Source organism: Netta rufina, assembly GCF_964035555.1.
Source record: "Netta rufina genome assembly, chromosome: 2".
Lineage (NCBI taxonomy): Eukaryota > Metazoa > Chordata > Aves > Anseriformes > Anatidae > Netta > Netta rufina.
Window position 1 is genome coordinate 95,339,474 of NC_140124.1, and position 17,510 is coordinate 95,356,983.

At 35.0% G+C, this 17,510-nt stretch overlaps 1 protein-coding gene across 1 annotated transcript in view; it reads right to left on the reverse strand.

Moving 5' to 3' along the window:
- Positions 1–17,510, reverse strand: part of LOC311206373 (dynein axonemal heavy chain 5-like) — a gene marked incomplete at its 5' end in the record, with an annotated part of 146,980 nt that overhangs the window by 122,514 nt on the left and 6,956 nt on the right. The window contains 15 exons of the mRNA XM_084281653.1: positions 727–866; positions 1,839–1,994; positions 2,679–2,768; positions 2,860–3,033; positions 4,254–4,349; positions 5,446–5,647; positions 6,318–6,437; positions 8,040–8,221; positions 9,317–9,415; positions 10,486–10,579; positions 10,666–10,827; positions 12,029–12,219; positions 13,198–13,299; positions 14,949–15,020; positions 17,221–17,307. Coding sequence (XP_084137779.1) covers positions 727–866; positions 1,839–1,994; positions 2,679–2,768; positions 2,860–3,033; positions 4,254–4,349; positions 5,446–5,647; positions 6,318–6,437; positions 8,040–8,221; positions 9,317–9,415; positions 10,486–10,579; positions 10,666–10,827; positions 12,029–12,219; positions 13,198–13,299; positions 14,949–15,020; positions 17,221–17,307 — 1,967 coding nt within the window. The remainder of the gene's footprint in view (positions 1–726; positions 867–1,838; positions 1,995–2,678; positions 2,769–2,859; positions 3,034–4,253; positions 4,350–5,445; positions 5,648–6,317; positions 6,438–8,039; positions 8,222–9,316; positions 9,416–10,485; positions 10,580–10,665; positions 10,828–12,028; positions 12,220–13,197; positions 13,300–14,948; positions 15,021–17,220; positions 17,308–17,510) is intronic.

Below are 17,510 nucleotides of genomic sequence, written 5' to 3' on the forward strand. Positions count from 1 at the left end.
AATAAGGACTCTTCCCACAGCTCTTCCTAGCTCAGAATAGGTCTCTTTCTTCCCAGTAACACTAGAACCATGCTGGAGAAGTAAGTACTTCCAGAAAGGTAACTGTTACCAATTTAGAGCAACTTTCTTCCAAGGAAAATGAATCACAGTCAAAAACCAGGAAACTTAAAACACAGCATTTTTGTTCCCTTCTTCCTGTCTCATGAGAGAAGATATGAAATAAGACCGTTTATAAGAAAAGCTAGATTCAAAACATTTGGGACACCAAATCCATAAGATGCCAAATTCTGATTCAAGACTTACCAATACAGTTACATGAAAACAGAGCTACATAATGGAGCTCCACAAACAAGAATTAGAAGCCAGAACTTAGTTTTGCAACAGAAAAAAAACACTTCTGATGCTAACTGCAATATTTTGAAATGCAATCCCTATGTGAGAGAACAGAGATGCCTCAGCAGTACCTAGAAACTCCACTTATGGAACAGTTGTTGTAGTAACAAAAGAAAAGCATGGAGGCATTGTCTAGTAATGAGACATTTGTGGAGATAGAAACAACCGCGTGTTAACAATATTACTATGGAATGGCAGGGGAAAACAATTACATTTCAATTAAACTCCATCAAAGAGAAAAATTACAACAAATCAAAAGCATATACAACAGAAACTCAAAGCTAGGGATTCCCATTTGCAGATGAGAATCAAATCCATAAAGTGTTCACTCACTCCATGTGATGTCTTTTAATCCGTTCTTCATCTGCGCACAAGCCAAGGACAACATCTGGAACTTCAAAATCCATTTTTCTCAGGTACTTTGTTTCATAAAGTACTTCCAGGACCACTGGATCCAAGTTTACAAGTAATTCCTTCATGAAGTGTACAGGGAGGGGGGAAAGAAAACAATGCAGTAGTTTGGTGGTTATGTGCATTGTGATACATCTGGAAGATATGACACAAGATGTAGAGGACAAGCCAAGATTTTTAAAATATATACCCATGTTTCGATTTCTACACAGATCTTCAGGCTCCTGTACAAATATCTGGATTTTCCAGAGTATTGATCAAACGTTAGCTTACACTGATTTCAATTACCTGTGACTTCCTCACTGTGCCCTATCCACTTGACTGCTGTGACTTATCAAGTCTAATTCTAGTCCTGTACCTGTCTCTGTGCAAGCTAATTTGCATGAGATGCCATTTTCTCCAACTATAGACCAGGGAGAAATGTTGTAAAGGTTAGTCTCTGTACATTTCTTAGGGCATAAAATGCTAAATAAACCTGACAATTAGGTTCTAGTTGTCCTTTATGGAATCATTAATTCAAAGAAAATGCCCATTTTAACTGTAATTTCTCTGCTCCAGAGCAGAGAAAGTCATCTGTAAAGTAAGAATGGTAAGGCATTCTGTCTCAGCAAGCAGTTTTGAAAGCAAATTAATTACCGCAATACAGTCAATACAGATGTCAACCACTAGAGAAAAGACCGTGACCTAATTAAAAATTCCTTCCTTGACTAAAATTTTGGTTAACACAGAAAGTAATACATGAAACAATATGTAAAAAGACATAGAGAAGTCTATAACAGATACACATTTGCTGGGCACTGCCTTGTATAGGTCCTGAATGAGGCAGGAGTCTTACAAAGAAGAGACATGATCCAGTCTGCATCATAACATATACAAAAAGGAAAAAGAATACAGTCACATCAGTTACAGCAGTTCATTTTCTAACCTCGTGAAGATTTTTGTAATGCTGTGCTTGTCTATACAGGATGCAATTAAAGTAGCATAGGTAATACTAAGCAATGTAACAGCAATACAGAAGAATAAATTATATTTACCTTGGTTTCTTGGTGCCTGACTAGTAAAGAAGCATACAGAGCATTTCTAGCCTGGTCAGCAAACCTGCACCAGGCTCTGTGATAAATAATCTCAAATTCCAGAAGAACCGCAGCCATTTTATTGTAGCTCTTAACAACCTTTTTCATTTCCAGTGTCTGGAAACATAAATAAATAAATAAGCAAACGCCACTTAATCAGCTTGATGAGCCTAACACAGTAAAAATGTCCTCCATTAGGCTTTTCCTCACCACCATTAGGCAAACAAGACAAATACAGATCTTTAAGTTACGCTACTTAAGAGATGATGTAAGACACAAAATATCAAAATCTGTTTAAGAATTCAATTATTTTAAAGTATTTAACTGCTCTAATCAACTTTGCTTTCCTGATTTTTGCCTATATAATAAAGTCTACAGTATGACATATGCAAGGACTGATTTGCTGTTGAGGAAACTACAAAACTAGTATTCTTTCATGAAGTATTTGAAGTTGAATATTGCAATCCTCTACATGACAGAGCACAGCAGGCAGAAGGCTGTAAGCATAGGTCCATAGCCAACAGTGCTGTGCTCAGGAGTAATAGGAACCGAGTCCCAGAAGGAACAAAAAAAATCACCCAAGTCATCAGCTACACATCTCAAGGGAAGCAACTGTCTTGAGTCACAGAATAACACTGCAAAAATAAATTCAAATCCTGGAGAAAACTCTAAAGACTATCTTGTTGGATGAGCCTGAATAAAAGTTGTTAGAAAAGTGAACTTAGGAGTATAAAAATAAATCATGTCTGTTAATAACTTGTGTTAAAACTTAGCATAAATCACCCTCTGATAATTTACTACCTTCAAAAGTGTGGTTTTCTTTTTAAAGAATCTCATCGGATGGTCAATTTTCCTGTACAGCTGCTGAGCCCACATAATCTTCCCTGCTACCTAAAACACAGAAGATATGACGTTATATTTCCATTAACTTAAAAAGTAAAGAAGAAAAATCCTTTTTCTTTCTAATTCATTTCACTCTTACTGGTGGTATGTTACGTGGTATAGGTGGATTTTCTTTTTGCTTCTGGTAGAGGTTTTGAACAAAGTCTAAGTCTCTGCTGTATTGCTGAAGGACAATGGTGTACTTCTCACTAAGATCAATTTGATTATCTCCTATTTGTTCAAGCTTCATCAGAAGTCCCAGCATCTGTTCAGTCTAAGAAGGAGAATGAAATATTTACTGCAGATGTTAATAGTTCAGAAAGTCATTGTTCACAAACTCTGATATTTATTTATTTATAAGTTACATAAGGTTGTAAGTTATTTTCTAAGAAGCACTGAAAAAGCCATCCAGACAAGTCAGGGAACTTAACTGTTGTATTTTGTCCCATATGGAATATATTTACTATACTCTTAAACAAGACACTGCCATCACCACAGACCATTTTGGAACATTTAATTTTTTCTGACTCTCAAATCCTCACTCTTTATTTTTCTGCAAGCAGTTGTGGTTGAACATCTACAGTTTTCCTCCTCCTTCATTTACATCTCATTTCATGAGCAGGGTCTGAACTAATGAACAGAACTGAAATTAAGGTAACAGATGGCAGAAACTATTACATTACTCCTGCCTGTCTGACAGAAATAATTCAGAAGTGCAACAGGAAGCATCTTTAAATATGCTTCATCAATAAAATTTAAACACTGAGTATAGCTTTTTTTTTTACTTTCATGTTAATAAAATTTAATTGCTTTTCTTTAAAATTATCATTCTCCATTTCCCCTCTAGTTCATCCTATAATTTAGATACACACCAAAAAATTATTCGGATTTAGTTTTTATAATAGATGGTTAAAGATATCTTCCCATTATTTTGCTTTTGCTTTTTTGTTTTTCAGGTATCACGTAGATGCTGTTCTTTTCCATGTAAAAGAAACAAGCTAACGAGTCCATGAATCTGTACTGTCCTGCGGCAGGCAAACAACTAAGAGTTTAAGTGAACAGTGAAAGAGAGAGAGCAGAGTAAGAGAGAAACTGTAAGTCAGTCCAAAGATAGCGAAAGAAAACTGAGCCATGGAAATAACACAGTTCAAGACACAGTGAGTGAAGGAGGACTATCCTAGTTTATCAATAGCATGGTGGGAGATGGATAGGGAGCACTAGGATGAGGAAAGAAAATAAACCTTAAAAATAAATAGAGTTATAAAGTTGGTAAGGAAAGATGCAACTGGCACTAAGTAACAACGAACATTAACTTCCTGTACTTCTGCAAGCCACTTTTAGAATACCTGTATTCTCAATGTCCTCCTGCCTTATCACAGACAGCCACTGGCACAGTGCAGAACACTGCCAGTAATGAAGGAGTACAGTGGGAGTTGTGGGTACTCAGCCCTTCTGAACACCAGAACAGGAGGTTGCATTTGTGAAGTTACTTACAGTTACAGTCTTCTCAAAGCAGGAATCCACAAATTCTTGTATGGACTCATACAACGTTGCAATTTGGTTCTTAAATTCAAGGTAGTCTTTTTCAAACTAGGAAAGTATAAAAGAAAAAAAAAAAAAAAAACCTGTTGCTTTCATTTCGTGCAAAATTATTTCCCTGAAGTTTCTGTGGAATTTCTTTATCTGCCCAGTTCATGTGTTCAGTACTGAATTAAAGAGAACAGGGACAACACCAGTAATGAAGGCAGTTACATTTTAAGCAAAGCAAACAAAAAATAAGAATTATTAGGCTATTTGATTACAGATTCATCTTTATGAACACAAAGTACTGCAGAGGAACAAGGACAGACAGAGGAAATCTAATAAGCTAATCAGAGGGAACATAGTACACTCACCCAGCTACTCCTAGCACTGCCACAGGAGAGCGCTAAGCTCACTGTTCAGGTATGAAACCCATTCACAGCTGCAAATTAGACAGGCTCTCTAGAGCACTTTACAGACTAAGGAAGGTTATTATCAGAAGAAAGCCAAAGGTCCTCTGGACTTATATGATTTAAGCACAGCTGCAAGCAATAGTTCAGGAAAGCAGGAGAGTAAGTCAACATTTCTAGCATTTCCATTGTGAGGTTGTCAATCCAGTAAAGCAAGCATGCTACATCCCAAAAAAGCAGCTCAAGTCCAGGATATTCGTCTGAACTTGAGTCTCAAGCACTTTATAAGGCACTTTATTTTTCATCATGTGGTATCATGGAGGTGATATCATCCACTTCTCACTCTGAAATGGTCATCTAAGTATCTAAGTGTCGATACTGCCTTCATTATTCCATTAAGTAACACTGAGTAACTCTTGCAAGTAGATAAACTGGACTTAATGCATTGATCTGCCTGAATTAGTTTCAGTCTGAAGTTCAAAATATATGCATCTCAAAGCAAACAAGTTTAGGAAATGCTGCTTGTATCACTACCTATTACACAAAACCTAGTTTATCAAAAATTTACAAAAGCATGTGAAATAAAAAGCCAAATACTCCCAAGAAATTTCAGATTGGATTAAAACATAGGAAAGTATTATTACTGCAGGAAAACGCTATATGCATTGTTATAAATTTTAGTCTTCTTTGCGTAACTCCAATGAAAAGCATAAGATTAATGAAGTGAGTATCAGACAAGTGCTGAGTGAATATACCTCCTGTTTTCTGTGATCCAGAACATCACACTTTTTTGATTTGGTGTTTGTAGCAATGCTCTGGTAGTGTGTACTGATCTCTTCAATACCTTCTATTTTTATACGCTGGAGCTCTAAAAGGCTTTCCATAATATTGCTCATATCTGAAATTTTCTCCAAACGTTTACAGAACGTATCAAATTTTCCAAAAATATAGTTTTCACTGATGATGAAAAGCAGAAGTATTATTATACATATCTATTTGTATCAGATTTTTTTTCTATTTAACCCAGATATATTCCACCAGAACTACTACCAAGTTTCAAAATTAAAAATCTATGCTGTAGTAATTACAAAGTAAAAACCATTTTAAGATCATGGATACAACACAGAAAATGCTTAATTCTTACATATGTCAACTAAAACCTTCTCCACATTTCACAGGAGTTATTCCTGAAACTAATAGATGTGAAAAGAGAGCAAAATGTGAATAATACGCTGAGACAAGCTCCACGATTTAAGTGCTAATACTAAGGTAAACCTACTTGTGATTGACAATCTAGCCCAAAGCTGACTAAGTTCAACTAGAGTCTTTTAACTTATATTTTTTAGGATTTCAGACCACACACAAACATACACATTAATTTAGCACATGCATAAATTCCCTGAATTCCCTTGAACATCTGCTAAATAAACAAGCAACTTGCAAAAACCTGTTACTGCTTACTTCTTGAATGATAAAATAAAATAAACTCCACAAGCTCATGATTTGATTATAATAAAGTTTACATTTTAATTGAGCATTTAACTTTTCAGGTAGCCCACAGATATGATGACATGTCATTTATAAACCTTAGGTATGAATATGATTCAATATTAGAGTGAGTTTTTACCTGAAATCAAATTGCTTGCCACTTGGATTTTCCTTTAGATTATCTCTAATTGTTTGAAAGGATGTTTGATACTGTTCTTTGAGGGAAATGCATTGTTGTATCCTCTTTAGCAATTCTTGCCTGGACAAAAAAGTGCAAAAGACAGAAAATCATCCTAAGGAGCTTTACAAAAGAGCATAAATAAAAACAGAACATTTCAGTCAGACAGGTAACTGCAAAATAAGAACATAAAATTATACATTACCTGAAAAACATTCAAAATAAGAGGATTACATTAAAAGTTCCTGGTTTTGTTATCCATATTGGATATTATTAAGTTTAGGCTTATCATCAAACCAAAATTTCAAAGTAACTCAGAGAGGACTTACAACAGGCAAATGCTAGCTACTGAGTGCCTGCAATTTGGCCATTTCTCCATCTTTTGTAAACTATGTCTAGCTGATGGACTTTTGTTTGTTTCTTTTGGTTTTGCTTTTGTGTTTTTGTTTTGTTTTGTTTTCCTAAGGAGACAAGAATGGTTTATTTGTTTGTTTTTCCCAGACTACAGAAAGCATAAGGAAATTTCTTGTTACTTTAAAAAGATAAAGAAGGAAGTCTGAAGGGACTCTGTTACTAAGGAACTCTGAAGAAGGAACTCTGTTACTAAGGTCACGGGTAATTATACACAGTTATCTTACACCCAGTTATTCATTAACCATGAGGTACTACTACACAGAAGGTGTAGGGGGAGACATGGAAATCAGTCATAAGCCATTTACCCAAGAATGTTCCTCCACTTTGGTTTTGTTTTTCAGCTTCCAAAATATCATCAGGAATTAAAAAGGATGACCAAACTTTATACATCTAAACCTCTAACTGGGACTGAGAGAAAATGCTAAAGTGATAGCAACACCAAATAGATGAGCAAAGGAGAAGAATGTCTCTCTCAAAAAAAAAAAAAAAAAAAAATCTCCTAGAATACACAAAAATTGTATTCTACTTTCATTTATATTGATTCTTTAGGATCTATACTAATCAGTACTTAAGTGATCATAGGTGATTTCTGAAAACTTCCCTTTACCCATACCAAAATGCAGAAGGAATCCAAATGATTTCAGTCTGATTTACTCTTGTATCTCCCAGCCTGTTACCTGTATCATCTTTGACTTCACTGTATCTTAAGTACACACATCTTGACTGCCTATTTATCGATGAAGTTTGTAACACCTTTTCCTTCTCACCTCAGTAACCATAATCTTGATTCATTTATACTCTTTCAAGAGGCTGTTCCAATCATTACTTTGCATGATAACTTGAGACATCATGCTCATTTTTATGATTTCGTGTGGTCTCCCCCATTTCTTCTGCATGAAAATAATTGACTTGTTCTCCTTTGTTTTCCTAGCCTATCCTAGCTACTTCTCATCCTTTAAATACACTATTTCTATCTGTGATGTCAGCATTCACTACCCATTTGTTGAGCTTCATACAAACATGTCTGTGTTTCCTCTTGTGCTGTACATAGCAATTGCTCTTTAGAAGTACCCACAGAGCAGCTAACTCCTTCCTCTCCTCAAAATGTCTCCGTTTCTCCTGGAAATGATGCCTACAAATGAGGTAGATATCGCAGTTGACAGAGAACACTGTTAATCCAGCTAACCAACACTTCATGATAGCTGTTTTTTTCTCTGATTTTACATCTAGTGTTAACAAAAGAAGATGAAATTATTAAAATTCTGTCACCTGTCCAGATCCCAGATTTTGGAAACACCTTCACGTAGATATGTCTTGCATGTGTTAATCATTTGATTAGTGATTTTAAGAAGAAGAGATGTCATGCGCTCTGATGTGTTGTAGTATGGTGACATACAGTAGATCATGCAGACAGCATTCATTAAGCTGGGTACGTGTTCCATCACTGTTACCTACAAGAGGAAAAAATGAGGAAGTCAATAATTCAAACATCCTAAAAGCATAGTGGGAAATGTGACAGCTCTGGGAATATGTTTATCAGTGGATAAAATTTTTTTTGATTGTAACACCTTGTTCTTGTAGACACATCATTATGAATTGGACCATCCAATTCGCTCATGGAGACCTAACACACTATGTCCAGCAGAAAAAAGTGGGGAATTGGTTACGAATAAATGAGTAGCCCTTCTTCCAGAGCAGATTTTCCAGAGGAAAAGCAGAGGCCACACTCCTTTTGACTATGGCCTCTAGGATGTGAAAATATTATAGTCTGCTTTTCAAAGAAATATGCTGCCTAAGGAAAAAAAAAGGCATATATTAGTACAAGAAAAAAAAAAAAAAAAAAAAAAAGTTGGGCTGCGAAAGGAAGTACAAGAAGAAAGCTGGCTTCCTTTTGCTCATTTTGCCTACATCAGAAATGAAATGTGGAAAGGGGAGGAAAGGCAGCAGTAATCTGTATTTTACTGCGGCTACTGAACTGTAGAGTTCTCTGTCCCCCAGAAAGGTTTCACAGAAATGCATCAAGTCAATGCTCATCAGTCAAATACATCACAAAAGACAGTCACTGACCTAGAAGAGGATAAAAAAGCATGGTATCTAAAAGTTAAGTCCAATATTTGTGAATATTTGCAGAATAAAAGCAGTGGAAAATAGCACAATGGATTCAAATGGAATTCAAGCTTTGAGAATAAAACATAAAAAACTTGTAAGCAGCGGTATTATGGGTAAGTGTATGTCACAGAGACAATTGAATGTGACATTAGGTTTGAAAGGAGCTTGGAAAAACACAAACTATTGCTTATTTTCCCGTGCCCTTCATTTATCTCCTGAAATGACAACAACCTCCCCCACAAAAAGTAGTATTATCTCTAGCTTATTCAAAATTTGTAAACTTAATTCATTAATGCTGTAGGAGTTAACTTGTCCACTAATCATTAAGCATAAGGTTTAAATACTGAAAGGAGGAATATCTTTCTTTCATCAGAAAACAGCCTTTTCTTTCTTTTCTAAATTCCATGTTAAGTGGTTTTATTCAAAGTACTACTTACAGGGGAAGCAATGGCAAGTGGGCCAAAAAATTTATCCAAAGTATATAAATATCTGACATTGTTTTTAGCTTCATTGGCAGCAATTGTTACATTACCATCCTGAATGGAAATAAGAAGAACAGAGTTAATACTGCTAAAATTTACAGAAAAGCTTCCTGAACTTACAGTGCATGCTACTACAGGATTATAATTCCAAAACTTGATGGGAACTTGATAGCATGGTTTAGATAATCCAATTTACATTCTAGAATCATTCTAGCATGATACAAATGTTTTTGTTGTTGGTTGTGTTTGTTTGCTTTTTTTAATTACCTGACATTAGTTCTTGTCTTGACTGACAAGAACTGACATGCTCCTTGAAATATACCAGGGTGCTTCCAACTCAAACATCTTTTTTTAATAAGCACTTTTTAGGACAAATGAATTCACAACTAATGTCTGTATACCTTTCTATTTATGACAAGTGGAACTTTCCAGTTCTTAGGAAGCTACATGTATGAAGAAAGGAATCTAGTTCATTTTCCTTGACTTGTTCTACTCTGAACAGACACTATCATCCAAATTCCATTTATAATAAAAGCATGCAAATATGTTAAGCACAACATGAAAAACTCAGCAAGATGACTATTTTCCTGGTCTATTTTCAAAATGGTAATAATATCTTTTATATAAGTGTTAGAAGATCTACATTCTAGTGTTTTCAGGTGTCAGATTGCCCATATGTGGCTTACAACTTGTTTTCTGGCCTGTCCAAAATGCTTACTAAGTTTAGATAACAGATATCCACTTATCTGAAGTAGCAGTTATGCTACAAGGAGCCAGCTGTCAATATTTCTACAAGCAATATGATAAACTTTCAGACATCACTAATGTTGGCTGCATAGGGCACAGCTGGATGACATAAAAATGTTGTATTGCTGCATTGCTTTACTTCTGCACAGCCATTCCACCCATCTTTAAGAGACATGTTACAAGAGCACTGACTTCCTTTCAAGTTATCTATTTAACTTCAGGATCATTGGCGTTTCAACAAAGGGAGGACAAACCACAGTATAAAGACAGCATAAACACTTGAACTGTTCTTAAGAGTTGTGTGTTCACTTTTATGTATATAACAAATATAGTACTGTATTAATTTTAAACAACTTTTATTAAAACATAGTAATTACCAGCTCTTTCCACTGCTTTAATGTCTTTGATCTTGCTGCCTGAAGAATACTTATAATTTTCTTTACTCTTGAACTCTTGATCTCATCTAAAAGGCTTTGAAGAAGAAAACACATTTAAATCTTTCTTTAGAATCAGAGTTCACATTTATTTAAATTTAAAAAAATATATATTTTTTTAACCTGTTAAATGATGACATTCTTGACTTCCAATATTCCAGCTCTGCAGATGGACCAATGTCACCAGTTTCTCTTCTCATTTGCTCACTCTCCACTAAAACTTGTCTGATCTGTTTGATCCAAATCATTAACGCTTCTTCAAGTTTCTCTGTGACCTCTCTGTTACTGCCTTCAAAATCAAAGAGCAGGACTGTTTCGTAAGTACCAAAAAATAAATACTTTATTTTTAACTATAGAGGTTAAATATCCTTGACAAACATAAGTTGAGACTCTACGTAAATTGAGTATATTTAAATCACTGACCAACAATACAAATAGATTAAGACTATAATAAGAAGATGTACACACATATCTACCTAATCAGTTACTATTGTAAATCCTTTACAATAAGAACAGTTGATAGAAGGAGTTTCTAACAGAAAAAACAGTGATGTGGTTTGGTGACAATCATGTATCAGACGTCCAACAATTCCACTAAATATGATGTGCGTATTTTTCTGCTCGTGTTTGTTAAGTAACAGCTTACTTCTCAGCATTTCTGTCTTTCTGCCATTGCAGCCTATTTCACACTAAAAGCATCACATAAAGGACACCATTATCAACAGACACAAAATCCCTGTTATTTATAAGTCAGCACACCTTTTAGATTGTTCTAGCAGGTGAAAAACTCCAGTTTACTTAGTGCATTATGTTTAGGACTTGTTCACCTTGAACTATTAAATGGGTCTAAAGAACTTGTTTAGCCATTTAACATTACTGTCTCATCTTAAAAGCCACCAGTTCTTCTCTGGAAGCTGGTCTAATATAGGAAGTTAGGCTAACACAGGGCAGAGAGGGACTGTAGAAGTATTGACTGGTTGGCATGATTTCACTCTGAAATTCCTTGTGGTGATAAGAAAGGGCAGAAGGCTAATGTTCAAAGAGACGACCACTCATTTCCACACACACATATATATATGTATATATACACATAAATAATTTTATATAAATATGCCTTTTTTGACTCACAGTCCTTGGACTTAATATTACATAAGATTTCCCCAGTATCAAAAAAAAAACAAAGATGTATACACACTAGTACTTGACTACACTTGGCAAACACATAGCCAGCACACCAGGAAGAACAGAGGCCAACATGTACACAAAGGTAGGTAAGGAACCACCCAATCCTTTAAGATCTAAAGGATAGGGAAAAGATTGATAACTTTATGATTAGACGATCATAAACCTGGCAAGAGTCAACAGAAAAATGTATATAGCTCATGGAAGATGAATTAATTCTTCAAGGTAAATCTTTATGAATAGCATAACACTAGTTTTCTTAAAAACAGCATCACTGTTGTGTTTATCTTGTTGTAGGAATTACACACCTGCAGTTATGTAGTCAGATGGGTTCTGTAAATTGCTGATATAAATATCAATATCCACTTTTGCGAGCTGGATTTTGTCTTCTAGATTCTGTCTCGATGATGACAAAGTACCCACGAATCTATCCACTGAATACAGGAAGTCTTGTATCTGGCTGTCCTTCAGACCTTCTTTCACAGCCCCCCAGTGCTGATTGTTTCACAATTTATGAATATAAAAATATATAAATAATTAAAACGTAAAACCAGAGTCAAACTCTCTTTTTTTTTTTTCTTTTTTTTTTTTTTTTAATACCAATGGGCTTTTTAACTTATTTAACAAAGATTTATCAGTATGCCCTTTCAACTACACTAATCAGTACTATATGCACAAATATTTTAAAGTGTGCATTAATTTAATTAGTCTGTTAGACAAGAAGAGACAAACAAGCATAAATATCTCAAGAAATAAAAATGCATCCCTCTTCTCAGTGTCCTCAAAGTCAGTTGCCACCTATTTTTTTCTCCCAGTCTGATTTGGCACCCTCTGAAAAGAGTTATGGAGATTCTAATCTCCTTTATTGCGCCTGGGTTAGAGAAAAGAATAGCATAAAATAATAGGATATGACACCATCATTCTCAACAGACACGAAGCATTACTACATTTACTACTTCAGAACATGTTACTCTAGAAGCAACAGAACCAACTATGATGCTTTGTCTGTTCCATAAAACAATAACTCAAAGAAGCTGGATATCCTGGCTGTGACATGGTGCTTCCCCTCCACACTCTAGAATAAAATCATGGACTGATCTTTTATTCTGCCAGAAGGACTTGGGACTTCCTTCAGTCCAAGTTTAACCTAGTTTTAATTAAATCATCACAGTTTTGCTTTAGTATGGCGGTTGTGCTATTTTCTTCTTTGTCGTGAGCATTACAGCTGCTGCTATTGCTTGAAAATGAACACAAACTATAAAAATTTTAAACACTTAAATACAAATTGCATGACTCTCATAAAGGCCTATATGAGACTTTTATCTTTATGTGTCCCCTGCTTTATGTTCATCTGATGCACAAAGGGGACTGCAGCAGTCACTTGCCTTAATTCCAACTGTTGAACTGTTGTTTAAAAATATCTATATCTATATATATATATATATACATGTATATATATGTATATATGATTACCTGTTGGGATTTAAGTGCTGGTATCATGATCTGGGATAATAAAAATTCCAGGCCCTCAAGTATATTTCCATTAGAACAATCAAATACACCAAAATTCACCTCCTTTGGGAAGAAACAGAAGTTAGCAAAGTGTATGTAAACTTTTACAACATTTTTCTATTTGAGGGAAATGCATGGAACACAAATATGTATAACCCATAACTCTCTACATTCCATGAGGATATTGCCCCCCAGATACAGAATTTGGATTTGATATAAACTAAAACTCAACTGGAAATTCCAAGGCTTGTCCATTAGTTTGAGTCACCAGAAAACTCTGTCCCATATTGTAGTAACACTCCAACAAGCAGTTAAGATTAACTTGATATCAGTACATTAATTAACCTTAAGAAAATTTTATGTCTACATTTCTCTTGTAGAGAAGCAGTTTCTGACCACCATAAGTGTCTAAGAGAAAGGATAACAAATGTATCAGGCAAGAAAAGTCACACTCAGCAGCACAGTTCTCTCCAATTCATTATTCATGGACAGCAACAAGCAGTGCATTGCCAAAGACGGGGATAGAGTCAGTACTGCTGAGTGAAATTCAACTGCAGAATTTAAAACATAAATTGGAGCGAGTGAAGAACTGCATATTTCCCAGTGCTATTCATTTATGAACCAGTCAGCTGTTCTTTTACTGGCATTTTGCCCATAAATACACACATCCTGAACGTGGGCCCTGTGCCCTCTATTACCCATACCAACTAGCTGTTACGCCCCTGGGTGCATCTCTCTTAGAAGAGAGTGGGTCTCATTCACAACTTCTGAACTGCACAAACAAACACTGTTTTTCTGCCTTCATCATAATGAAGGTTTCACTGATCTGTGGGAAAGAGTACTAAGTTCTGCCCTGGAAGCTTCTACTCCCAACTTTTTCCCATGGAATGATTCCGGAGTGTTTTAGGAATGGCAACCACAAATGAAATTTTGTAAGGGATTTAATATTCTTGTCTATCTTGATTAATAATTTTAGTAATGTTTTTCTTGCTAGTTCCACACTTGAATGCAAAAAGAAGAGTGTTTAAGACAATTAGTTGTCATGCATGGGTAGAATACTATTTCCAAAATATATTACAGTATAATAATCTCAATAAAGTACAAAAGGATAGAAAGCCCTTCTTCAAAAGTGTGAGGAGTTATGGATGAACAGTCAAGGCATCATTCTTAATGTATTCCACCTAAAGTTTGAGTACCTCTTCACAAAAGAAGAAGATGCCCTAGACAGAAAGTCACAGAGAAACACAGTTCCCATAAAGCAGTGCCTGAAGAAGTGCATTGTATCCCTGGAAGTGTTTAAGGCCAGCCTGGATGGGTCTTTGAGCAACGTGGTCTAGTGAAGGTGTCCCTGCCCATGGCAGCAGGATTGGAATTTGATCATCTTTAAGGTCCCTTCCAACCCAAACCATTCTATGATTCTATGATACTAGGAAGAACAGGTTTCTTTTGCATGTCATTTCATAATAATGAATCTTTATTAGTTTAAATCTTGTTTTTTAACAAGATTGCATGTAGCTACTTTCCTAAGCATTAGAACATTACTTTATCACACATCCCTCTTCTGATGAAAAAGAACTTTCGTTAAAAATACAACTAAACTTTTTCATGAAAATACTCCCCACTTCTTTTCCTGATTCCAGGAGAACTTCTGCGTGAATAAGGGTCTAAGAAAATCTTAAATGCACACTAAGCACTGCATGATTTTGTCTGACCTGAGAAATGTTTGATGCAGTTATAACTTTATCTGATGTCCTTAGGAAAAATGCACAAGTTCCTGTAAAGTTCTGTAAAAAGCACAAAATACATACGGTTAAAAAGAATACACACATAGAGTAAAAATAATTTACTTCATAACTTGCTAAACTGCTGAAAACAAAATTGCAAAAAATATGTTTATATATTACTCAAATAAGATAAAGAACCATTTGTAAAATATTTAAGAATCTGTCTCTCTCAAATCAAACACTGATTTTTCTCCAGCTGACATAAGAATGTGAGAAACACCCTTCTGGGCAGAGCAGAGCAGTCCAGTATCACAACTCTGACATGAAAATGCAGTTTATGGAGGGCTTGTGAACTAGGCTACTTCCTGTGCTCCATTCCTCTCCTATTTCCGCACCAGCTGCAACAGTTGTTTGTGAGCTGTTAGATGACATGGTCCTGTCTTGTCATTTTAGCACCCATTTATGAACCTACCCATCTTATTGTCTAATCCTTTTCTGAGCTCACTGACATAAATTCAGTGAAGAAAACTACATACTCAGCTTTCTTTAAAGTACTTTTCATTGGTATTTAGACCAGAATGAATCAATTTAAAATGGCATTTATGTCATTTATTGTTGAAAAGAAACTGAAAGATTACTCAGAACTACTGAACCAAGTGTTTCTAATATCTATTTTCATCTTTTTGATGGGCTCAAGTAATGTAAGTTTCAAATCAGTACCATAAACAATGCTTATTTTTACTCTATAAAATAATAACTCAACCAAAAGAAATTTGAAAAGCCCTTCCAATTGATTCAGTTCACAAATTGTACACAAGAATGAATAGCCTAGTTTACAGTAAATATGATTCAATTGTATAATTTAATTTGTGATATTCTTTGTTATATACTGAGCTGATCTTACACGATACCATTGTGCTAGACAGTGTCAGCATGTGCAAGCAGAACATTACACACTGTCTATTGGAAAAGAAGACAATGAAAATACATTTTTCTGCAGAAATATATCAACTTTGTCCCAATGTTCTGTTTTTCAGTAACAAAGCTCAAAAGGAAATTTGGTGCCACTGAAGTTTTAAACCTAGTCCTCCTCAAGCTATTTAGAAATAAAAAAGAAACAAGCAGTTTTTCACTTATAACTTTTTTTTTTTTTTTAAATGCTTTTTATTATCATTTCAGTGGTTAGCAAATGAAAACTCTTTAGGCTTCCAGTCTGCAGTCCTGATATAGTCCACTTTTGGTGAAAGTATGCTTCCAAAAATAGAAAAAATCATCCATATTTTGTGATTATTTTTGGATTCTTCATTTCTGCTAAGCTTTCACATGGCAATACCAGAGAGTAATGCTTTCATACTCTCCTGTTCTCAAACAATTCCCTTCTGTCTTGACAAGTAACAATATATGACTTATATGATTTTGCCACGTAGTTACTTGGCAGCAGGTCATTGCTAATAGAGTGGGAAAAGGGGCCTGCTCTTTTCAAAAGCTTCTCCCAGCAGAGAATACTGGAGCACTTCTCAGTAGCAGCACTATAATAAGGTTATTAAGCTCACATTTGGTTCTATATCCTAGTATTAGAAACCAAGAAACGTTTGGGGTGTGGGCCCTCTCCCTTCATGTACTCTACAGTATGCTCACAGAAAAGATTGCTTAAACTCTGGGATGATCATGGCTGACCATCACTCTTTAGCATCATACTCCTCTAGTAAAAGGGAAATTAAAAATAAATAAGAAAATGAATTAGAAATCTTAAAGACTATTCTGAATACACTCCTGAATAATGCTTATGCATTACAGTAAGGAGGTTGGTATAAGTACTAGAATGGAATAAATGAATTATTAAAGGTATTTTTGAAGTAATGTGCATTATATGCAAGGAAATACAAAAACACTGAAGAACTGCATTTTTAAATTAGAAGTGCATGAGCATGGGAAAATACTGAAGCATGTAATCAATAACAAAAATGTTGAGAAATGCAACCTTTAACAAGGGTTTATTTGACTTGCTCTCTTCTTAGATGGCAACATCCATCAATCTCCATTTCTTTCCAGATCAGCTTTACTGGTGAATTCCACTCTCAGCTCAAGAAATGTTGGGAGATCTTGCATTATTAGAACGTGGTTTAAGTACTTGAATACCTATCCAAGAACTACAAAAATCTGCTTTAATACTGCACAGCTGTTATGGGTTTGTTGTTGTTCTTGCTGTTTTTCATTATTTTACCTTGCAAGTGTCATGTAATGAATTTTTCAACCATACCTCACTAGCATCCATGGTAAGAAATAACTTCTTCTGAAGCATACTGTTTGTTGACCCATCTGACCTCAATGAAGCATTCGACTTCTGCTAAGAATTAAATTATAAATAAGAGGTTAATAAAATAAAAACAAGTATTACACAGATACATTGTCCTATTTTAATATGTGAATTACAACAAATCTCATTTTAAATCAATTAATAGTACCCAACCTGTAAGGCTGACTTTATCTGGGGAATAAGCTTTGCACAAATTCCACAATCCCCAGTAAACAGTTTCATAAATCTGCTAT